This window comes from Oryctolagus cuniculus, chromosome 15, assembly GCF_964237555.1.
Source record: "Oryctolagus cuniculus chromosome 15, mOryCun1.1, whole genome shotgun sequence".
NCBI lineage: Eukaryota > Metazoa > Chordata > Mammalia > Lagomorpha > Leporidae > Oryctolagus > Oryctolagus cuniculus.
In genome coordinates, this window is record NC_091446.1 from 64,487,609 (window position 1) to 64,511,665 (window position 24,057).

Sequence of the window (24,057 nt, forward strand, 5' to 3'; positions counted from 1 at the left end):
ACCCCTCTTACAGAATGAGGGAACTGAATTCTGTGCTTTTTATCACCACTCTCAGCAGTGACGGAGCTCTTCTTAACATCATTCCAGAGGGACAGACAGCTAGCTGAGGGGATTTTAAGGAACTGAAGCGTAGAACCAATAGGACCACACAAAGAGAAAGCCTCGCCTCACCTCACTTCGAGTGACCACGATCCTGACCAGGGTGGAGTCATCCGTGCCGGCCCCTTTCATGGAGTAGTAGAGCCTCTCGGCAAAGAAGGCGGGGCGGTTGAGGGCACACTGCACTGCAGGCAAGAGATGCTTCAGACACCAGGACGTGACCCAAGTGACCCCTCCAGCTTCTTGTACGGCTTCTAGCCTGTCTGATTATATGCTGTAATCTTCTCAGAAAACTGAGGTGAGCTGGAGCTGTGCTCCCCATCCCCTCTTGATTTTTCTCACTTTCCAACTGCATCAGACAGGCTACCTTCAACTCTAGATTCTTTGGCTAACAAATCCTATTCTCTCCATAGGTGCAGTGACCAAACTTTTTGTTTTTTTCCCCTTAGAGTGTGAAAATCTATACCAACTGTGCACTAGCCTTATCTTACTAGTAAGACTAATGCAAAAATCTGAATTCTAGAAGTCAAGATTATCTTATGGCTGAGAAGATGACATACACTCTAAAGAAAACAGAACTGAGCGCAGATTTTAAAATGATGCTCAGAGCTTTGAGAGGTTTTCTCTTTGAAAAATTTACTTAGTACAATCTCCTGCAGATGGTAAAAATGTACTTTAATTGTAATTACATAAGTAATATGAAGGCACTTCAAAAAGCTCATGGGGCCGGCGCTGAGGCTCATTAGGCTAATCCTCTGCCTGTGGCGCTGGCACACCGGGGTTCTAGTCCCAGTTGGGGCACCGGATTCTGTCCTGGTTGCTCCTCTTCCAGTCCAGCTCTCTGCTGTGGCCTGGGAGTGCAGTGGAGGATGGCCCAAGTGCTTGGGCCCTGCACCCACATGGGAGACCAGGAGAAGCACCTGACTCTGGGCTTCAGATTAGCGCGGTGCACTGGCCGCAGTGCCGGTCACAGCGGCCATTTTGGGGGTGAACCAACAGAAAGGAAGACCTTTCTCTCTGTCTCTCACTGTCCACTCTGCCTGTCAAAAAAAAAAAAAAAAAAAAAAACTCACGAGAAACTGAATTACAAGACAAGTTTATGGGCTGGGTACCTGGCCTAGGCATCGCAAACTGGAGTGCCTGGGCTCAAGTCCTGGCTATACTCCAATTCCTGGTTCCTGCTAATGTGCATCCTGTGGCACAGCAGGTAATGGCTCAAGTAGCTGGGTCTCTGCCATTCATGTGGGAGACCTGGATTGAGTTCCTGGCTCCTGGCTCTTGTGGACATCTAGGCAGTGAACCGGTACATGGAAGCTCTACTTCTCTCTCAAAAAAGAAAAAGCATGGCAAAAAAAAAAAAAAAAAGGAATAAAAAGGTAAATTTTGTTGCAAGAAGTTTTGAAACCCATGGATAGTTTTTTCCATTAACTGAAGATTCCTCAAGTACATGGATTTCAAAATCTTTTGCACCAAAATAAACTTATCTTTTAACTACATTTGCTCATGAACATTCTGAAGTACCCTAATATTTACAAGACATGCCATTACCAGTAACAGTGAGGTACTCTCTTTTGTCCTTTATTATTCATAGGAATGAAACTTCCATTTTGCTATATTTGTGGGTAACAGACCACTAAAAATTAGTTATTTAATTTCAAAAGAGTAATGGGTCTCACTGCACTGAATACTTGAAAGGTATGTTTGGGGAACTCAAAATGATGTTTTGTGGTGTCACTAGCAGTTCCTTAGGACAGTCCCATTTACCTTAAAGGAAATGCTATAATCTATAGGATATTCTTTCTTAATCCTCAAGAAGGGCATAATAAAGGCCAAATGATCCCAAACAGTCCTATCTGATGACACCACCAAGCATTCATAGGAAATTGTATATAAAAAATAGCTCAGCTTCTGCCAGTGAAGCTTTCAAAGCCTCCATTCATTTAAAAAACAAAATAAGCAAAGAACACAAATATCTTACAGATGGTCTTCAAACCACTTTCAATATATCCGGAAAATTCACGGCTCACACTTGCTAACAAATCTCGATTAGCCATCTGCAAACACAAATTACAGGGTTCAATATTTTTACATCTTAAAACAGAAGACAAATCTTGAAAAAAGGAGCTCATACCCTGGAGTAAGCCTCCATGGTGGCTCTCAGCTGAGGAAAGCTTCTCGTGGCAAGGATCATGTTGAAGCAGGATTCGTCTGTCCCTAGTTTCCCTTCACCAGCTTGATAGAGACGCTGTGCATCTTCCTGAGCCATCTGGTGGTTGACAGTCTGGTTCTCATCCCGATTGCCCTGAAACACAGAAAGGCAGGATTGGAAGAAATAAAGGTCTATTAGGTTTTTTTCCCAGGGACTGGGCATTTAGCCTAGAGGTTAAGATGCCCACATCCCATATTGGAGTGCCTGGGTTCAATATTCAGCACTGGATTCTGTGTGGCCTCTCTTGAAGATGGAAATATCTGAAGGCAGGTAAATATTAAAAGGATTAAAGAATGCTCACTGGCAATATGCAATAAAATATGTTCCCTCCACCAACAAATATTCATGCTATACTCACCTGGCACATGGATACAAGCAAACGCTCAAAATGCCCTGATGTATCGGATCTAATGTCTTTTTCAAGGTCTCGTCCAAATTCTGATTGATAACATCTGACAATTTCTCGGATTTCCTGATTTGTCCTTGTACACAAAATCTCAATCAATACACGTTCCTGAGTGCCTGCTCCCTAAGTGAAATAAAGAGGGAATTACTCAAGACAATATCTATGAAAGTAATAAAATGATACTGCTCCATCAAATATTTCTTGGTCCTCTAGAATGGAAAAGCTCTGTATTCTGATGATATGAAATCATTACTCATTTAATTCTGTAAATTCATAACAGCCATAATTATGACTTTTTACATATGAAATAGGATGAAATACAGTAAATGACCAACAGTACCTGCATTGCATTCCGTAAACTCCAAGCATCATAATATGTAGGCGGCATGAACAAGGCAAGGATCAGTTCTTCCATATTTCCACTTAACTCTGATTTGAGATCTTTGATTAAATCCTGTTTAATTACAAAAGGAAGCTAAGTATACATACTCTCCAAATTTTGTCACTTATATCCTTGAAAGCAAATATGAAAATGAAATATAATTGTATTATGAAAACCTCATCTACAAATCTAAACATTATATACTAAGAAAAAAATAAATGTATACGTTTAGAGTTTGTTATTCTATTTATTCTATTATGACTAAACAGAGTTTCTGCATTTGATTTTAAATTCTAAAAGACTCTGATTTTCAGCTAGGGCTGAGAATCACTGGTATAGGGGCAAGAATGAGCAAAGTTTGTTTAATGGAACAAGATAAGTGGTTTTGTTAGGAAGGTTTTCAAAATAAATATGTAAAACAAGTTATAACAAAATCTTAGGTTATTATCATCAATGTCAAATTATAGAATGTAAATTTGATTCTACTTAGGAGGAGCCTTTGGAAACTTTAACACAAGAAAATGGCATTGATAAAGCAACAGTATATAGAATAACTATAACAGAAAGAGGTTATAGATGAGAACATTTAAGTTTTTGGAAGGTAGTAAGAGCTTGAACTTGAGTGATAGCAATGGAAATGAAAAAACACATAAAACACATTCTGAAGAGTCACTTTAGGGATTAGATCAATAAAAGTTAGTAAGTAGCCACTTGCCAGGACAAGGCAGTCTTGGCATCTGGCAGGCACTGAATACTGACTGACTAAAAACAACATGGTGGTGGCCGGCACTGTGGCTCAGTGGGTAAAGCTGCCACCTGCAGTGCCAGCATCCCATGTGGGCGCCTGTTTTGAGTTCTGGCTGCTCCACTTCCAATCCAGCTCTCTGCTGTGACCTGGGAAAAGCAATAGAAGATGGCCCAAGTCCTTGGGCCCCTGCACCTTCGTGGGAAACCCAGAAGAAGCTCCTGGCTCCTGACTTTGGATTGGCGCAGCTCTGGCCGTTGTGGCCAACTGGGGAGTGATCCACTGGATGGAAGACCTCTCTCTTTCTCTCGGCCTCTCCTTCTCTGTGTAACTCTCAAATAAATAAATCTTTTTTATTTTTATTTTTTTTGACAGGCAGAGTGGACAGTGAGAGAGAGAGACAGAGAGAAAGGTCTTCCTTTGCCGTTGGTTCACCCTCCAATGGCCGCCGCGGCCAGCGCGCTGCGGCCGGCGCACCGCGCTGATCCAATGGCAGGAGCCAGGTGCTTCTCCTGGTCTCCCATGGGGTGCAGGGCCCAAGCACTTGGGCCATCCTCGACTGTACTCCCGGGCCACAGCAGAGGGCTGGCCTGGAAGAGGGGCAACCGGGACAGAATACGGTGCCCCGACCGGGACTAGAACCCGGTGTGCCGGCGCCGCAAGGTGGAGGATTAGCCTAGTGAGCCGCGGCGCCGGCCAAATAAATCTTTTAAAAAAATATATTAATTTTTTTATTTGAGAGGTAGAGTTACATACAGTGAGAGGGAGAGACAGAGAGAAAGGCCCTCTTTCTGTTGGTTCACTGCACAAATAGCTGCAATGGCTGAGTCTGTGCTGATCCAAAGCCAGGAGCCAGGTACTTCCTCCCAGTCTCCCACATGGGTTCAGGGGCCCTAGCACTTGGGCCATCTTCCACTGCTTTCCCAGGCCACAGCAGAGAGCTGGATTGGAAGAGGAGCAACTGGGACTAGAACCAGCGCACATATGGGATGCTGTTGCCACAGGCAGAGGATTAACCTACTATGCCACAGCACTGGCCTCTAAATAAATCTTTAAAAAAAAAATGTGGGGGCCAGTGTTGTGGTACAGCGGGTTAAGCTACTGCTTCCAATACCAGCATCCCATCAATCTAGTTCCCTGCTAATGTGCTTGGGAAAGCATCCAAAGATGACCCAAGTGCTTTGGCCCTGCCAAAGTTCCCGGCTTTGGCCTGGCCCATCACTGGCCATTGCAACCATCTCTGAAGTCAATAAGTAGAAAGAAGCTCTCTCTGTAACTATGCCTTTCAAGTAAATAACCTTTTTTTTTTTTTTTTTTTTTTTTGACAGGCAGAGTGGACAGTGAGAGAGAGAGAGAGACAGAGAGAAAGGTCTTCCTTCCTTTGCCGTTGGTTCACCCTCCAATGGCTGCCGTGGCCGGTGCACTGTGGCTGGCACACCGCGCTGATCCGAAGGCAGGAGCCAGGTGCTTCTCCTGGTCTCCCATGGGGTGCAGGGCCCAAGCACTTGGGCCATCCTCCACTGCACTCCCTGGCCATAGTAGAGAGCTGGACTGGAAGAGGGGCAACCAGGACAGAATCTGGCACCCGACCGGGACTACAACCCAGTGTGCCGGCGCCGCATGGCAGAGGATTAGCCTATTGAGCCGCAGCGCCAGCTCTGTTTTTGTTTTTCTTAATAAAGAAGGGTCTGGCACTTTGGCACAGTAGTTAACCTTCCACCTGCGGCACTGGCATCCCATGTGGGCACCATTTTTGGTCCCAACTGCTTCTTTTCCCATCCAGCGCTCTGCTATGGCCTGGGAAAGCAGTGGAAGACGGCCCAAGCACTTGGACCCCTGTATTCATATGGGAGACCTGGAATAAGCTCCTGAATCCTTGCTTCAGATTGGCCCGGCTCTGGCCGTTACAGCCATCTGGGAAGTGAAGTAGCGGATGGAAGACCTTTCTCTCTGATTCTCCCCATTACTGTCTGTGATTCTACCTCTCAAATAAATAAATAAAAATCTTCTAAAAAATAAAGAAAAAAGAAGAATGTGGAATAAAAGACAACTCTATAGCAGGCTAGAAGAACAATATTTTATAATAAGGTCAAAAGAAGAGGTGATTGGGGATAAGAAAACTAGGCTATGAGTGGTTTTAAGTTAAAGCAATATATGAGAAAATTTAAGACAGCATAATACAAGGTAAATACAAATCAAAATAACATGGGAAATATCTTCATTTTGTTTTTTAAGATTCATTTATTTATTTGAAAGAGTCACAGAGAGGCAGAGGCAGAGAGAGAGAGGCAGAGGCAGAGGGGGAGGGCGAGAGGGAAAAGGAGGGAGAGGATCTTCCATCTGCTGGTTCACTCCCTAAAGAGAGCTGGGCTGATCCAAAGCCAGGAGCCAGGAGCTTCCTCCAGATCTCCCATGCAGGTGCAGGGGCCCAAGCACTTGGGCCATCCTCCACTGCTTTCCCAGGCCCTAACAGAGAGCTGGATCAAACATGGAACACTCCAGGGGCTGACGCTATGGCATAGCAGTAAATCCATCACCTGCAGTGCCAGCATCCCATATGGGCACCAGTTCGAGTCCTAGATGTTCCACTTCCAATCCAGCTCTCTGCTATGTCCTGGGAAAGCAGCAGAAGATGGCCCAAGTCCTTGGGCCCCTGCACTTGCATGGGAGTCCCAGAAGAAGCTCCTGGCTCCTGAATGACTCAGCTCCAGCTGTTGCAGCCATTTGGTGAGTGAACCAATGGATGGAAAACTCCTCTCTCTCTACCTCTGTCTCTCTGTAACTCAACCTTTCAAATAAAAACATACCTTTAAAAAAAAAAAAAAGAGGTGGAGCAGCTGGGATTCAAACCATTGCCCATATGGGATGCTGGCACTGCAGACAACAGCTTTACCCACTACGCCACAGCACCAGCCCCAGTTATGTTGAATCTTAAGGCACAGTAGAAGAGATAAGGTAGGACCAAGCTAATGGGTCACTATCCCCATTCTGGGAAAAGTAAACCAGATTCAGAGAACATTAGGAAAATATTAGGATTCCTATTGTAATGGCAAAGTAATGTTCCCTTTATTTCTAGCCATAGGATTTTGCTATATTTCATCGATGACTATTTCATAGATGCGTACTAAGCAGCTACTTGTTACTGAATACTTGGTGCTGCAAATACAAAGGCAAATATGACATGGTTTGTCCTGGGGGGCTCACAGTTACCAGGAGTGGGCAATAAGATGAGCCATGGCAGAGGTTTCACAAAAGTGCTATGGACCACAGAGGAAGTAGAGTTAAATTCTGCCCATGGCAGTGAGATAAACTTCATAGAGTAGCTGATACTAAGTCACATATTGAAGTTGTTTCGTATGCAAAGAAAGAAGAAAATGTGTTCTAAACCAGGAGAACAGCATGTACAAAACACAGAAGTAGAAAGGATCATGCTGTGTATGGAGAATGCAAGTAGTTCATATAGCTGTAATACACAACATGCCTAGAGAGAGGGTGTGTAATAAGCCTTCAATCCCATTATCAACAGAAAGTTGATTACCAAGCCCTTGATCGTGGCTATCGTCATAATCTACTTTTTACTAAACAACTATCTAAGACAGAAGATACGACTGCAAGATCAAGGAATTTTCTAGGATGAAAAAGTTTTCAACAGAAATAGTGAATTTATCACTCCTAAGGTCTACCCTGTTGTCTTTTCCTTATAGCACAGATACTAATAAAAAGGCAGTCTCCAATCTGCTCTAAGCGCAACATCTACACATCAACTGCTGGTATTCACTCCAGATAACAAAATGAAACATACCTTTCCATACATGGTTTTAAAAGCTGCTTTAATTTTTTGCCTCTGATCATTGGAACGGTTGGCTACAACATCCACAATTGCCTGTTCGTCTGTCCCTGGAAGAACCATACGTACTTAAGTCAAGGATGAATCCTGTACTTAGTGTTCCTCCAAGCCATCTGTTAAAACACTTGCAAAGCACTGGGCACCAAAGTGAGGGTATGTGCACAGACTGACATTCGAGCTTGGTTTACGACATCAGGTTTACTTTAAAATCTGTCACTTTCATGTATTAAACACAAAAATATATTTTCCTTACCAAACCCCTTCATTGCTTTACGGAGAATTTCTGCATCTTTCATAGCATCAAAGTTGGCAGCTGGATGAATTGTTCCCTGAGTGCCTTGAGTCACTGCAGCAGGCTGAGAACAAAATGCATATGATCAAAATAAAGAATCTCTATTGATAATGATGCAACATAAAAACTTTTCCAGACATTATCTAATTTAATTTTAATTTTTTAAATTTAAATTTATCTATTTTAAAAAGAAACAAACCAGGGCAGTATTTTAAAAATACAAATCTGTGTAGAAATTTAAAAATCACCATTTGGCAAACACAACAGCAATAAGTGTTTCAGGCAAGAATTATTAATGGGTGTTGAAACTGATGAAAATTAAGGCTTCTGAATAGTTTCTAACATTAAAGCAGAGGAATTTTGCCGGCACCATCTTAAACAAGTGATCAAAATTATCATCAGGAATAGAATACATGAAATTTTATAAACAAGTGAATCCTGGGTAAACATCATTCCTATAGTATTTCTGCCAAAAAGCCATCACCTGAATTGAGTCTTTAGGAAACATCCAACCCAAATTAAGAAACATTCTACAAAATTATTAGTAGTGTACTTCAGATGTGTGAAGGTCATGAACAGAGTGAAGAACAGTTTCAGAATGAAGGAGACTGAAGAAACATGACAATAAATATAATGTTTCAATCTGGATTTGCTTCAGAGGCAGAAAAAGGACATTAGAAAAAAAGGACAAAGGGAAAAAACAACCAGTAAACTGTGAATAACGTCTGCAGACAGAGTAATAATATATATATTTTTAAAGATTTACTTTATTTATTTGAAAGACAGAGTTACAGAAAGAGGTAGAGACAGAGAGAGGTCTTCCATCCAATGGTTCACTCCCCAGATGGCCCCAATGGCCGCCAGAGCCAGGAGCCAGGAGCTTCTTCCGGGTCTCCCAAGTGGGTGCAGGGGCCCAACTACTTGAGCCATCTTCTACTGCTATTCCAGGTCATAGCAGAGAGCTGGATGGGAAGAGGAGCAGCCGGGATTAGAACCGGTGCCCATATGGGATGCCGGCACTTCAGGTCAGGGCTTTATCCCGCTGCGCCACAGTGCCGGTCCCAACAGGGTAATATTTACTAATGTTACATCCCGATTTTGATAGTTGTATTCCATCTATGTAGAGATTAACATTTGAAGAATCTGAATAAAGGGTATAAAGGAATTCTTCATACTATTTTTGCAGCTTTGTTGTTAAATCTGATGTTACTTCAAAATTAAAAAAGGAAAATTTTATGATACAACTCATTAGTTTTCTTAAAACATTCAAGTCCGAATCTGGGCTCAAGAAGGATGGGATGAGGCAAGATGATTCCACACAAGTTTTTAAACTTTTTAAATTGTTGGAACAGGCATTATGGCACAGCAGGTCAGGCCACTACTTGGGATACTCACATCCCATATCACGGAGTACCGGTTTGAGTCTTGGGTACTCCACTTTCAAAACAGATCCCTGCTTATGTACCTGCAAAGCAGCAGATGACTTAAATCCCTGCCACCCACATGGGATATCTGGATGGAGTTCCCAGCTCCTAACTTTGGCCTGGCCCAGTTGTTGTGGCCCTTTGGGGAATGAACCAGCAGTTTCAAGAGATCCCTGTCACTCTGCCTTTCAATAAATGAATACATTTCTTAAAGCATTTAATTGTAATGGCATCTAATAAAATCCAATGTCTGCAAAATGTTATTTAAATATGCCATCAATATCATTTCAAAATATAAAATGATTTGATTACTTTTTAGGCCACTAAAAGTATTTAGAATTATACCCATTTACTATGGAAATATACCCTTACTTCCGGGGGCAAAGTAAATAGGAAGGAGAAGACAAGATCATCTTTCAGCAGGCATTCCAAAAAACATTTTTAATAGAGAGCTCTTTAAAAAAAAAAAAAGGAAGAAATTTATTTATTTATTTGAAAGGCAGAGTTACAGAGAAGACAGAGAGAGAGAGGGAGTGAGAGAGAGAAAGAGAGGTCTTCCATCTGCTGGTTTGCTCCCCAGATGGCCACAATGGCTGGAGCTGCGCGGATCCAAAGCCAGAGCTTTTTTTTTTTTTTTTGACAGGCAGAGTGGACAGTGAAAGAGAGAGACAGACAGAGAGAAAGGTCTTCCTTTGCCATTGGTTCACCCTCCAATGGCCACCGCGCTGATCCGATGGCAGGAGCCAGGTACTTATCCTGGTCTCCCATGGGGTGCAGGGTCCAAGTACTTGGGCCATCCTCCTCTGCACTCCCTGGCCACAGCAGAGAGCTGGCCTGGAAGAGGGGCAACCGGGACAGAACCGGCGCCCCGACCGGGACTAGAACCCGGTGTGCCGGCGCCGCAAGGTGGAGGATTAGCCTAGTGAGCCGCGGCGCCGGCCCAGCGCTTCTTCTGGATCTCCCAAGTAGGTGCAGGGGCCCAAGGACTTGGGCCATCTTCTACTGCCATCCCAGGCCACAGCAGAGAGCTAGATTGGAAGTGGAGCAGCCGGGACTCAAACTGGTGCCCACAGGGGATGACAGCACTGCAGGCACGGCTTTACCCACTATGCTGCAGCACTGGCCTCCCCAAAAAACATTTTTATGATCACTAATTCCTCTTATGGGGCCGGCATTATAGCATAGCAGGTTAAGCTGCCTCCTGTGACACTGGCATCCCATACAGGTGCTGGCTTGTGTCCCAGCTACTCTACTTCCATCTACTTATGTGCCTGGGAAAGCAACAGAAGAAGATCCAAGTACTTGGACTCCTAAACCAATGTGGGAGACACAGAGAAGCTTGTGGCTCCTGGCTTTGGCTTGGCCCAGCACTCACTGTTGAGGCCATTTGGGGAGTGAGCCAGTGGATGGAAGACCTCCATCTCTCTCTGTCTTCCTCTGCCTCTCTAACTCTGCCTTTCAAATAAATAAATATATCTTTAAATAATAATTCCTCCCACTTACTTGTATTTTCATACCAACACTTTGTTCTACTAATAAGCCTTAGTATCCATCTTCTACTAGTTTCTAAGCCAGAAATCTATGAAGAGAATTAATAAGAAACATCCCTGCTTTTATGGTAAACATACAATTTTCTACTTGTAGTATTCCATGTGGAATACTGGCAGTGCTGGCATTCCATATAGGCATGGTTCAAGACCCGGCTGCTCCACTTCCGATCTAGCTCTCAGCTATGGCCTGGGAGAGCAGTAAAGATGGCCCATGTCTTTGGGCCCCTGTACCTGTGTGGGAGACCCAGAAGAAGCTCCTGGCTCCTGGCTCCTGGCTTTGGGTCAGCACAACTCTGGCCGCTGTGGCCAATTGGGGAGTGAACCAGCAGATGGAAGACCTCTCTCTCTCTCCCTCCTTCCCCTCCTCCCCCTTTCCCTCTCCCCCTCTCCCTCTCTCCCTCTTCCTCTCTCCCTCTCTCTCCCTCTTCCTCTCTCTCTCTGCCTCTCCTTCTCTCCCTGTGTAACTGACTTTCAGGTAAAATAACTAAATCTTAAAAAAAAAAAAAAAAAAAAGAGGCCGGCGCTGCGGCTCACTAGGCTAATCCTCCACCTTGCGGCGCTGGCACACCGGGTTCTAGTCCCGGTCGGGGCGCCAGTTCTGTCCCGGTTGCCCCTCTTCCAGGCCAGCTCTCTGCTGTGGCCAGGGAGTGCAGTGGAGGATGGCCCAAGTGCTTGGGCCCTGCACCCTATGGGAGACCAGGATAAGTACCTGGCTCCTGCCATCGGATCAGCGTGGTGCGCCGGCCACGGCGGCCATTGGAGGGTGAACCAACGGCAAAGGAAGACCTTTCTCTCTGTCTCTCTCACTGTCCACTCTGTCAAAAAATAAAAAAAATTAAAAAAAAAAAAAGTTAAGCCCTCAAGGAAGTGATGAGAGACAAATACATGAGAAATCAGAAACAAATGAAGGCACAAATAGGTGACCTAGTGATCAGTGAACATTATAAAACCTTACTCACGTCACTGCTATAATCCAAAGAAACAGGAGAGAAAACAGGATAAGAACAAAAGGATTCTGTACTGATCTGAAAGAACAGTGGAAAGTTATAAAGGTAAGCATGGAAAACAAAATCAGTCTTCATAAGTCAATGACAGAAACACCATCACCTACTCACTCAAATTCGGTTATAATTACTTTTAAGGGTAAGAAGTGGAGAAAGAAGTAAAAGCAATGGCAAGAGCCCAAGTGAATCTCTCCCAGAAAGTTATGCGCATTAACCACCTGTGAGAAGGCCCTAGCACAGCCTTGTGAATGCCATCAGGCTCTTACTTCAAGCAGAGGGACCACAGACAGCATGGAGTTTTAAGTTACTGTGATCAAACATTTCCTCAGCTTCCGGTAAAGTTCTGATGTCAGCAAAGGAGTGGAGCCCTTCTTTGTCATCATGCAGATGAAATTTAAAAGATAAGAGCAAGATTACCTGACTAGGGTAAGGAGCTTGTCCTCCAGGATACTGAGAGGGCTGTCCTCCAGGAAAACCACCTATATGGTAAAAAAAAAAGTACACAGCAAACAGATCTTCTTTAATTTCTCATGACAGTGCTGACTTATTGTGAATAAGGAAACATAAGAGAATTTTCACTCTGTGTTGTTGGCAATGAAAATTAACCCATAATTTACTGAATCTAAAACTAACACTGGTCATAAGAACCTTTTTAATATCCCGTGTTCTATAATAAGATCTTCACAAATGATACTCTTGTATTTGAACCAGATTAAATTCTGACTCCATCTGGAATGGTCATCAAGATATGGTTTCATTTGTGGTACATCAGTGGGCAGAGAAGTTCCCGTACGTTTTGCTTTTTGGCTTTAGGACCGATTTTAAAAATTTAAAATAGCGGTCCTTATCTCCATATTACAAATCAAGTATTTCCATTAATATATTTCATGAAACCATGTATTTAAGATTACTTACAGAAATATGTAAATGTTTACTGAAGACTACCCCAAATATAAATTAAATTCTCTCAGTGGCAACTGAAAAAACTCAAAATATCATGTACTGTTTTTCTCTGGGTAGCTGGTACCTACCAGGTAGTGGGACCTGTGCTGGGCCACCACCGTAAGACTGTGAAGGTGGCTGTGGATATCCAGGATAGCCTGCTCCACCTGGTGGGGCTCCAAATCCCTGGCCTGGAGGAACTAGAGAAAAGAACAATCCAATTCAGTACAGCGACAGCTCTCAAATGGCAGAAAAACTTTAGAAAATGCTCTACTGTTGACAGTGGAAACAGTCCCTTTTTGTCCAAGTTCAACTTCTAACTCCTTCCCTGTTAAAAAAATTAATTTAGGGCTGGCACTGAGGCATGGTTAAGCTATATTATGAAGCCAGCATCCCATATCAGAGTGCCAGTTTGAGACTCAGCTGCTTTGCTTCCAATCCTGCCTCCTGCTAATGTGCCTGGGGAAGCAGAGGAAGATAGTCCAAGTACCTGGGCCTCTCCTGACCACATGGAAGACCAGGATGGAGGGTGCCCATAGTACATTAAGCCACTGCCTGCAATGCTGGCATCCCATATGGACACCAGTTCAAGTCACGGAAGCTCACTTCCAATCCAGCTCTCCGCTAACATGCCTGGGAAAGCAGGAAGATGGCCTAAGTCCTTGAGCCCCTGCGCTCACGTGGGAGACCCAGAAGAAGCTCCCAGTTTCAGCCTAGCCCAGCGCTAGTCACCATGGTCATTTGGAGAGTAAATCAGTGGACTGAAGATCTCTCTCTCGCTGTCTCATTCTGCCTTTCAAATAAATAAATAGTTTAAAAAAAAAAAAAAAAAAAAAAAAAGACCATTATGGAGTTCCTGGCTCCTGGCTTTGACTGGCTCAGACCTGGCTGTTGTGGCCATTTGTAGAGTAAACCAGCAGACAGAATATCTCCCTCTCCCTCTGTCATTCTGCTTTTCAAATAAAACTTTAAAAAATTTTTTCAAATAAATAAAAGAAACTTTCTCCCTAGGCATTTGGCCTAGCAAGTAAGTGCCAAAGGTCGATGCCTGTCTCTGGCTCCTGATTCCAGCTTTCTGCTTATGTAGACATGTAAGGCAGAGCTAAAAGCTTAAATAATCAAGTTCCTGTCACCCAAGAGGTAGACCTAGACTGGGTTCTTGGCTTCCAGTTTGGCCAGAGCATACTGGGTTGTTGCAGGCAGTTGGGTGTGAACCAGCAGCTAGGAGTATGCTCTGAATCTCACTATGACTCTCAAATAAATAAAAATTTTAAAATAACAAAATAAAAACAAACTTCAGGGCCAGCATTGTGGCGTAGCAGGTCAAACCGCTGCCTATGATACTGGCATCCCATATGGGAGCCAGTTTGTGTCCTGGATGTTCCACTTCCAACCCAGCTCCCTGCTGATGGCCTAGGAGAAACAGCTAAAGGTGGGCCAGGTGTTTGGATCCCTGCCACCAACATGGGAGTCTTGGATGAAACACCTGGTTTCAGCTTGGCCCAGCACTGGCCATTGTAGCCATGTGGGGAACCAGTGGATGGAGGATCCCTGTCTATGTGACTCTGCCTTTCAAACAAATACACAAATCTTTAAATAAACTTCAAAAATTTTACCTCACTCATGTTCCTTACTAACTTACCACAAGAGTGCTGTTTTGTTGTTCTGGTTTTTTTTTTTGGGGGGCAGGGGTGGGGGTTGGATGGTTAAGGCTGTCTAAAGGTCACAGACATGTTAACTATAGTGGTGTATTAATTAATTCTGAAGATGACAAATAGTTGAGCACAGTGTTATATGCTCATCTTTCATTATCATCACATTTATTCCAGTTCTCTTCAGAGTACAGTTTTTGAGACTGCTCCCAGCTTTCATGGCCTGAGGAACCTTTATCCTTCTACTTTGCCAGCTAGATCCTTACTGTCTACAGTTACTGTCCAAGGTTAGCAAACATTAAATCTGACTTCATATAAAACAAGGAAGACAGAAAGGAGAGAGAAAAGGTAGAAGAATGACAGCGATCCCACATCATTACTAATTCCCTGACTCATAACTTACCTCCAGGGTAGGATGGGGCTCCACCGGGCTGTGGGGCACCAGGATAGCCTCCAGGAGCGGGGTAGCCTCCAGGCGCAGGGTAGCCTCCGGATCCAGGATAGCCGCCACTTGGTGCTGGTGGGTAGGCACCTCCTCCCATTGGAGGAAAGCCACTAGGATAAGGATACTGACCCGGAGGGGGGAAGGATGACTCCTGACCTGCAGGCTGAAAAATCAGAAAAATTTTCAAATGAATGTGATCACTGGAAAATATGACCCAAGAGAAATATTACCCATCTTAAAAACAAACAAACAAACAAACAAACAAAAACAAGTAGCCTAGGCTGTAGCCCTCTCTAACTCTACCTTTCAAATCTTTTTTTTTGGGGGGGGAGGAGGGTTGGTACTGTGGCATAATGGGTTAATGCCCTGGCCTGAAGTGCTGGCATCCCATATGGGCGCCTATTGAGAGACCAGGATGCTCCTCTTCTAATCCAGCTCTCTTCTATGGCCTGGGGAAGCAGTAGAAGATGGCCCAAGTCCTTGGGCCCCTGCACCCGTGTGGGAGACCTGGAAGAAGCTCCTGGCTTCGGATGGGTGCGGCTTCGGCCATTGAGGCCAACTGAGGAGTGAACCATGGGATGGAAGACCTCTCTCTCTCTCTCTGCCTCTCCTCTCTCTGTGTAACTCTTTTAAATAAATAAATAAATCTTTTAAAAAATCTTTTAAAAAAAAAAGACTAGTATTAAGTTCTAGCTTGTTCTTTTACACTTTAGTAATTTATACTAGTTTATCAATTTATCCATCTACTAGTTTTTCAGAACATTTGTTTGTCTGCATTCAAATTTAATTCTACTTAGATCAGACAAGAGGGGTCTATTTTTCGACTTGGGAGTCAGAACTAGATTATTTCTCAAACCTTAAGCTCCTAAATTCCTTCATTTCCCTAGCATCTGAAAATATGAGAACCCTAAACAGAAGAATTCATGGCTTTCTTGGAATATACCTGCACCTATTGCCTAAGGTGACTTTGAAAAGGTGACCCAAATCACACACAGTGTGGTTTTTTTAGACCTCAGGAATGTCAAAGAGTGACAGAGATGGTTACATGTTCAAGAAACTCTTCACTCCCTCACCGCAGAGCTTGACCATATTTCCCAGACATCCTACCTCCTTGCAGCTAGGTAGGACCATGTGACTATTTATCAGTGAATGAACTTAAAAGTGATGTACATACACCACTTCCAACCTGGCTCCTGAAAATCTGTCCAATCCTCCATGTTCTTCCTTCATCTCCCAGCCAAAAGCAAAGGGTCCAGTGAGGATTTTAGGTGGGTACAAATAGTTTTAAGGATGGAGACTCAGAACCTAAAACACTACATGAAATAAGGCTTCCTCCCAACCTCCCCCTAACCTGCCACTGACTTCCAGGCGACTTAAGTGAGCAAGACCTAAGTTTTTATTATGTAAAGCCATAGAGATTTGGGGGTTCGTTGTTTCAGAAATTATCCTACACTAACTAAAATGGATGGCAGAGTCCAGTTTAGTACACAGGAACTTGGAAATATATTCCTCTTATCTCTCCTATAATAAATTTAAGAGAGTTATATAGTCACCTTGCGTGAGGATATACACACATTATCATTAAACTGTAAAGGCTCCTCTATTTTCCTAGGGTTAGACAGCAGCCCTCCATACTTACAAGCATAAAACAAATGGGTAACTCTTATGCATGCCTCAGCAATGAGTTCAGTCTTCAGAGTATCAAAATTATCAACAAAGGTAGGGGCCGGCGCTGTGGCTCAGTGGGTTAAGGCCCTGGCCTGAAGCGCCGGCATCCCATCTGGGCGCCGGTTCAAGACCCGGCTGCTCCACTTCCAATCCCACTCTCTGCTATGGATTGGGAAAGCAGTGGAGTATGGCCCAAGTCCTTGGGCCCCTGCACCCGCGTAGGAGACCTGGAGGAAGCACCTGGCTTCGGATCGGCGCAGCTCCAGCCATTGTGGTCAACTGGGGAGTGAATCATTGGATGAAGGACCCCTCTCTCTCTCTCTGCCTCTCCTCTGTGTAACTTTCAAATAAATCAATAAATCTTAAAAAAAAAAAAAAAGGTGGAACTTAGCATATTTGTAAAATGTACTCTAAATACTACAAGTTTCACAACACAAGCCCAGGGCCCTCTGATTCACTGTAATTTGCTACCTCTGAGTCAAGCCCTTCTTAATTATTTTAATACTTTTAACACAAGATTTAAGAATCATGAATTCATGGGAGAGATTCAACTCATGCATAAGTTTTATTAGATCATAGAGCAGTTAGCTTTTTTTTTTTTTTAAGCATCCACATGCTTAAAACTTGGGCAATTTCATAAAAAAAATCCAGGTTTCTTGCCTTACTTGAAGAATTGGAGTAACCTGCAACACTGGTCTGCCTTCCTGCACAGCCGTACCCACATCAAGCTAGAGCTGAGCAGCCATCGGCTTTCCCGAGGAAGCAGGTGCTCTAAGTTCTCACACTCTGTCTTCACTTGGCACCTCAGAGCATTTGAGTTTATGATCCCTGTTGTGGCATATCTGTAAGATCTATCACACGGGGCTGTTGCTGTGGCACAACAGGTTAAAGCCCTGGCCTGAAGCACCGGCATCCCATATGAGCGCCAGTTCTAGTCCTGGCTACTTCTCTTCCAATCCAGCTCTCTGCTATGGCCTGGGATAGTAGTGGAAGATGGCCCAAGTCCTTCCCTGGGAGACCCGAAGAAGCTCCTGGCTCCTGACTTCGGATCAGTGCAGCTCCGGCCGTTGCAACCATCTGGGGAATGAGCCAGCAGATGGAAGACCTCTCTCTCTGTCTCTACATCTCTTTGTAACTCTTTCAAATAAATAAAATAAATCTTCAAAAAAAAAAATCTATCACAGACTAGTCCTATGACCACAATTTTCTGAGGACGTGAATTACTTTTAATATTGTTAAGTGGAAATACTTACAGGATATCCAGGGAAAGGTGGGTAGCCACTGGGCGGATAGCCTGGGTATGACATTCTGTAACAAAAAATGCTTCCTGTAATTTCTTATAAGGGTTAAGGCTTCTGAAGATACACAGATGTACACAGATGGTTTTAATACAAAATACTCATTCTTTCCAAAGAGTGTGGGAGGCACTAAAACGTAGATAATAGGGGTATAAAGAAAGCTCCTAAAACACTCTGGTTCACCATTTGCACCAATGGATTCAGTACAGCATCCTGAAGGGGCCAACTTTGATCTCATACATGCAATGATTCTTATCATACCTGAATTTCTGTATCTGAATTCTACCAGTATTATTTATGGAATATTTTAAAAACCAAATAATTTTTCACTTAAGAGTTTCAAAAGTATGATTTATATCACTTCATAAATGGAAAACCTGCAGTATTATTGCCACAAGTATAAGGTAACACTAAAATGAATTCATAACTATTAAAACTAAAAATGCTGGGGCCGGCGCTGTGGCGTAGTAGGTAAAGCTGCCACCTGTGGTGCCAGCATCCCATATGGGCACCAGTTCAAGTACCGGCTGCTCCACTTCCGATCCAGCTCTCTGCTATGGCCTGGGAGAGCAGTAGAAGATGACCCAAGTCCTTGGGCCTCTGCATCCATGTGGGAGACCCGGAGGAAGTTCCTAGCTCCTGGCTTTGAATCAGCACAGCTCTGGTAGTTGTGGCCAATTGGGGAATGAACCAGCGGATGGAAGACCTCTCTCTCTCTCTGCCTCTCCATCTCTGTGTAACTCTGGCTTTCAAATAAATAAGTAAATAAATGAATATTTTTTAAAAAATGCAAGGCCTCTTTTGTAGTGCAGGTTAAGCTACCACTTGCAACACTGGCAACTTGTATCAGAGTCTGAGTATGAGCAATTCAAGTCCTTGCTAATGTGCCTAGGAAGGCAGTGGAAAATGGCTTCTGCTACCAAGATGGAGCTCCTGGCTCCTGGCTTCAGCCTGGCCCAGACCTGCCTGTTGCACACATTTAGGGGAGTGAGCCAGTGGATGGAAGATATCTCTGTGTCCCTCCCTCTCTATCACTCTGCCTTTCAAATAAATACATAAACAAATCTTTAAAAATACTGCTTTCCAGGTACCACAGAAATCTCCATGAATGCAGATAAAATCACAATATGAGAAACAATGGCACAATCATTAAGAGTTAATATTCTAGAGTTACAAACAGGGTTAAACTCTGGATTTTTTTAAACTTATAATTATGGAAAACTTTAAACTTACTCCAAAGTAAAGATAAATCCCCAGATCCATCACTATGCTGCAACAATCACCAATCCGTTGCAAATCCTGTTTCTTCAATACTCTGCCTTGCTCTGAACCACTCCTCTGAATGTTTTGAAGCAAATCCCTGACGTAACATCATTTTAGCTTTATGTGCTTTAATAGGTACCTCTAAAAACGTAAGGTCTTGTTAAAAAAAAATGCAGCTCAATTAACAATAGCTAAGATATAGAATCAACCTAAATGTCCATCAACTGAAGACTGGATAAAGAAATTATGGGATATGTATGCTATGGAATACTACACAGCAGTAAAAAAAAAAAGAAAGCTTATCATTTGCAATAAAATGGATGCAACTGGAAAACATTACATTTAGTGAAATAAGCCAATCACAAAAGGACAAATGGCATATGTTCTCCCTCATCTGTGGTAACCACCAGAACATCTAAAAGGTAACCTAGAGAAGTGACATTGACACTTTGAGATGCGATGACTTTGAACAGACCTCATCTTGACTGTCAAGGAATAGGTTTTTTTCATACTATTTACTAAGTACAGGGTTAATCTTATGTGTATAAAGCCAATTGAAAATAGATCTTAGTAAAAAATAAGAATGGCAATAGGAGAGGGAGGAGGGAGAAGGGTGGGAAGAATCACTATGTTCCTAAATCTGTATTTATGAAATGCATTAAGTTTGTATACCTTAAAGAAAAGGCTTCTGGGTTAAAAAAAATATTATACCAAAAGGGGGAAAAAACCCATTAAACTATTAAAATGATTTAAACTATTAAAACACACACACACACACACACACACACAAAGGGGCTGGCATTGTGTTGCAGCAGGTTAAGCCACTGCCTGCAATATTGGCATCCCATAAGAGCACTGGTATAAGTCCCAGCTGCTCCACTTCCAATTCGGCTCCCTACTAACATGCCCAGAGAAAGCACTTGAATATAGCCCAAGTATCTGGACCCCTGATATCCATGTGGAAGACCCTGATGGAGTTCCTGGCTCCTGACTTCAGTATAGCCCAGCTCCAGCCATTGTGGCCATTTGGGGGAATGAACCATAAATAGAAGATCTAACTCTGCCTTTCAAATAAGTAAATAAGCCATTAAATACATATATACATTAAGTAAATGTGTTATGTCATTACATTTAAAATAATAGTTCCTTATTATCAATGAGTCAGTGTTAAAATTTCCAATTACTTTTGAATGCTTTATTTTGTTATTTTATTTAACTTTTTTTCTAAAAAGATTTATTTATTTATTTGAAAGGCAGAGTTACAGAGAGGCAGAGGTGTGGGGGGGGGGCGGTGGAACAAGAGAGGGGAAGGAGGAGGGGAAGGGGAAGGGAGAGAGGGAGACAGATCTTTCATCCACTGGTTCACTCCCCAAATGGCTGCAACAGCTGCAGCTGGGCCAATCTGAAGCCAGGAGCTTCTGCTAGGTTTTCCACACAGGTGCAGAGGCCCAAGCACTTGGGCCATCTTTTATTGCTTTCCCAGGCCATAGAAGAGAGCTAGATTGGAAGTGGAGCAGCCAGGACTTGAGCTAGTAACCATATGGGATGCAAGTGGCAGCTTTACCCGCTATGCCACAGCATCTGCCCCTATTTAACTTCTTACTACAGAAAATTTCAAACACACATAAAAGTAGAGTAGTATTAGGTTGAACTATATGACATTACTGAAATTCAGAGGTTTTAATTTACAAAAAAATTCCTTGTGGTTCAACCTAGTATAATGAACATTTTTACCTTCATGTTCATTTTAGACAATTACCAAGTCATGGTCAATTTGATTTCATTTGTATCTCAATCACTATGCTAGATTATCTGAAAGCCATTCTGAAGACATCAGACCTTTTTATTCATAAAGACTTCAATGTACAAAGGACTCCAAAAAGTTCATGGAAAATGGAATTCAAGGGTAAGTTTACTTTGGCACGAATAAAATTCTGAAATCCATACCTAATTTTTTCATCATACATACTTTTCATGAACTTTCTGAAGACCCCTCATCTTTTCAACAATAAGCCTCACCTCCCTTATTATTTTCTGCAGTTTATTTGTGGAAGAAACCAGATGGCTTGTTCTGAAATCTCCCACTGTCTGGATTCTGCCACATGAAACTGTGGTCCTTTAACGTCCTGAGAGCCAAAGAGCTGATTCAGTTTTTCTGTCGAGACTTATCACTAGGTATTTCACATACTTTCATCAAGAAACAAGTAACAACTGACTTGAGAATGTCTCTCGTTTTTGTGCCTGAGGATCAGTTCCTACATCTAATTCTATTATTCCTTCTTCATTTACTATCTGGGATACTTGAAAAACTTCCCCTTATCAGCCATGGTTTCCTTGAAGTACAGTTATATATGAAAGGTATAATATTTGATTTTTTCCCTTCAACCAGTTTTCAATGTAATGATCTAGTTCCCTAGCATGAAAAATGATCAATTCTTTAAGTTATCAATATGAACTCAAAAGTTTAAGTATTTATTTTTGGAACTGCAGTCTGTAACACATAGTTTGAAAGTTATTATCTTCAAAGGTGCTCATTTACATTTGGAAAATAATACCTTACAAATTGATAAGAAATTATTAGGTCTTCAGGTGTGAAAATTGTATTATGATTTTCATAAAGTACCTTAATCTTTTACAGATACACACTAAACATTTACATATAAAATGTGATATCTGAGATTTGGTTCAAAGTAATATGGAAGGGCTGTGCAGGCATACAGATAAAACAAGATCAATCATGAGCTGAGAACTTCATGAGAGGTGATGAATATGTGGAGATTCCTTACATTCTTCTACTTCTGCATGTTTAAATTCTTTTTTTTTTTTTTTTTTGACAGGCAGAGTTAGACAGTGAGAGAGAGAGAGAGAGAGAAAGGTCTTCCTTCTGTTGGTTCACCCCCCAAATGGCTGCTACAGCCGGCGTGCTGTGCCGATCCGTAGCCAGGAGCCAGGTGCTTCTCCTGGTCTCCCATGTGGGTGCAGGGCCCAAGCACTTGGTCCATCCTCCACTGCCTTCCCGGGCCACAGCAGAGAGCTGGACTGGAAGAGGAGCAACCAGGCAGAACTGGCACCCCAGCCGGGACTAGAACCCAGGTTGCCGGCGCCGTAGGCGGAGGATTAGACTAGTGAGCCGCGGCACTGGCTAAATTCTTCATAAAACTTTTTAGGGGCCAGCACTGTGGCATAGCAGGGGGAGCTGCCGCCTGACACCTATATCCCATACCTTAGTGCCAGTTAAAGCCCTGGCTACTCTGCTCCCTGACACCCAAGTGAGAAACATGAATGGAGTTCCTGGCTCCTGGCTTTGGCCTGGCCCAGCCCCAGCTGTTGCAGCCATGTGGAGAATGAATCAATAGAGGATAGAAGGTATCTCTCTTTCCCTGTCACTCCGCCTTTCAAGTGAGTAAATTTTTATTTTTAAAAATATCATTTCTTAGCCTGATAAAATCTAAAATATTATTAATGATCAGATGTAATACACCTGGCAAGTACTCATGTATACTCATAAAATCACGTACTTATCATCTACCATAAAACATTACTATAAATGGAGAATAAGTGGTAAACTAGGTTTAAAAGGTGCTGGACACAGATTGGCAAGAAGGTAGAACAACAGTATTATGCGCAAGCAAAATGTAACTGTGAGATAGATGATCACCAAAACCGAATAAGGAACAGATTTAGACAAAAGTCAGGAGGCCTTCCTACTCTGGTGTAGTAGGTAACCCAATATTTTTCTATTCTTCTTCGGAATGCCTCTACTATTCTTCCTGTCATTTCTGTTCTAATGTCCATACCCTTAGACCAGGTTTCATCACTCAATGTCTATTTTACTAGAATTAGATCTCCATTTATATTCTTGTTAAACTTACTATCTTCCAATCTTTCTGGGTACTGACACTAGGTGAGCTTTCCTAAATGGTTATTTTTTTAGCTCAAAAATTTTCAATGACTATGCGTGGACTATCATATGAAAATTCACTGAACTGATACTCAGGTCTCCTTACAACTGGCTTTGATTTATCTCCTTAATTAATCTCTTATCAGCACCTATCCCTCAATGAGAAATCTCTACCACTTGAACCATTCCTACTAAGCCTTTGCTGAAGCCACTGTTATAATGAACTGAATTGGCCCTCAAGCCTGGGCTCACTCATCCATCCTGACTGACTTAACTGAAATCTCTCTCTTCTTTGAAGAATGTAGGAGACGAAATTAGGCCTTCTCCAGCTTTAACATGTACATACGTCACATGAGGATCTTGTTAAACCACAGAGTAGCTCCAGCACGAGGCCCGAGATTCTGCAAGACTAACAAAGCTTCCAGGTGATGCAAATCCTCCCACTCTATGAATCACACCTGGTTACCAGAATATTTTGGCATTTCTGCATCTACCATCTAATTGGCTAAATTTTAAACATATTTTAGGACTTCTACTCAATTTGGCCGTGACTCCTTTCTTTTACATCAGGTTGCCAAACAAATCTGACTCAATCAACATTTATGAACTGTCCTAAGTGCTGAGAGAAAGTGTGTGGTTGGGGGTGTGGGGGTTCCAGTCTGTTCAGTAGACAGCTCAGAAAAACGAGAAAAATTTAAGTTATGACAAACACAGAAGTTAAAAACTTGCTAAATTGAAATAACTGGACATGCATACAATCAATGTCAGTAAGAAAGAAAGAAACAAAAGTGATTCAGTCAATTTCGCAAGTCACTTGGGAGCCAAAGAAACAGATGCAAAAAAAAAAAAAAAAAAAAAAGAGGCTCTTCATTTTGCTTTCTTATCCAGGCCTAGTTGGTGTATGGAGGAAAGAGAGAGCAACATCAGACC

At 42.7% G+C, this 24,057-nt stretch overlaps 1 protein-coding gene across 4 annotated transcripts in view; it reads right to left on the reverse strand.

The window, feature by feature from the left end:
* The window catches only part of ANXA7 (annexin A7), a 30,581-nt gene that overhangs the window by 2,368 nt on the left and 4,156 nt on the right, over positions 1-24,057 (reverse strand). Inside the window, exons 1-13 of one of the 4 annotated variants that reach the window (XM_070057841.1) lie at positions 19,197-19,375; positions 17,919-17,973; positions 14,956-15,160; positions 12,990-13,100; positions 12,376-12,437; positions 11,914-11,979; positions 7,942-8,044; positions 7,644-7,738; positions 3,055-3,168; positions 2,667-2,837; positions 2,231-2,401; positions 2,078-2,153; positions 172-284 (exon numbers count right to left, since the gene is read on the reverse strand). In XM_070057841.1, coding sequence (XP_069913942.1) covers positions 172-284; positions 2,078-2,153; positions 2,231-2,401; positions 2,667-2,837; positions 3,055-3,168; positions 7,644-7,738; positions 7,942-8,044; positions 11,914-11,979; positions 12,376-12,437; positions 12,990-13,100; positions 14,956-15,160; positions 17,919-17,972 — 1,341 coding nt within the window. In that variant the 5' untranslated portion in view covers position 17,973; positions 19,197-19,375. Of the gene's footprint in view, positions 1-171; positions 285-2,077; positions 2,154-2,230; positions 2,402-2,666; positions 2,838-3,054; positions 3,169-7,643; positions 7,739-7,941; positions 8,045-11,913; positions 11,980-12,375; positions 12,438-12,989; positions 13,101-14,955; positions 15,161-17,918; positions 17,974-19,196; positions 19,376-24,057 lie in introns of those variants that run through there. The other 3 variants (XM_008269958.4, XM_070057843.1, XM_070057842.1) reach the window with 3 other exon arrangements.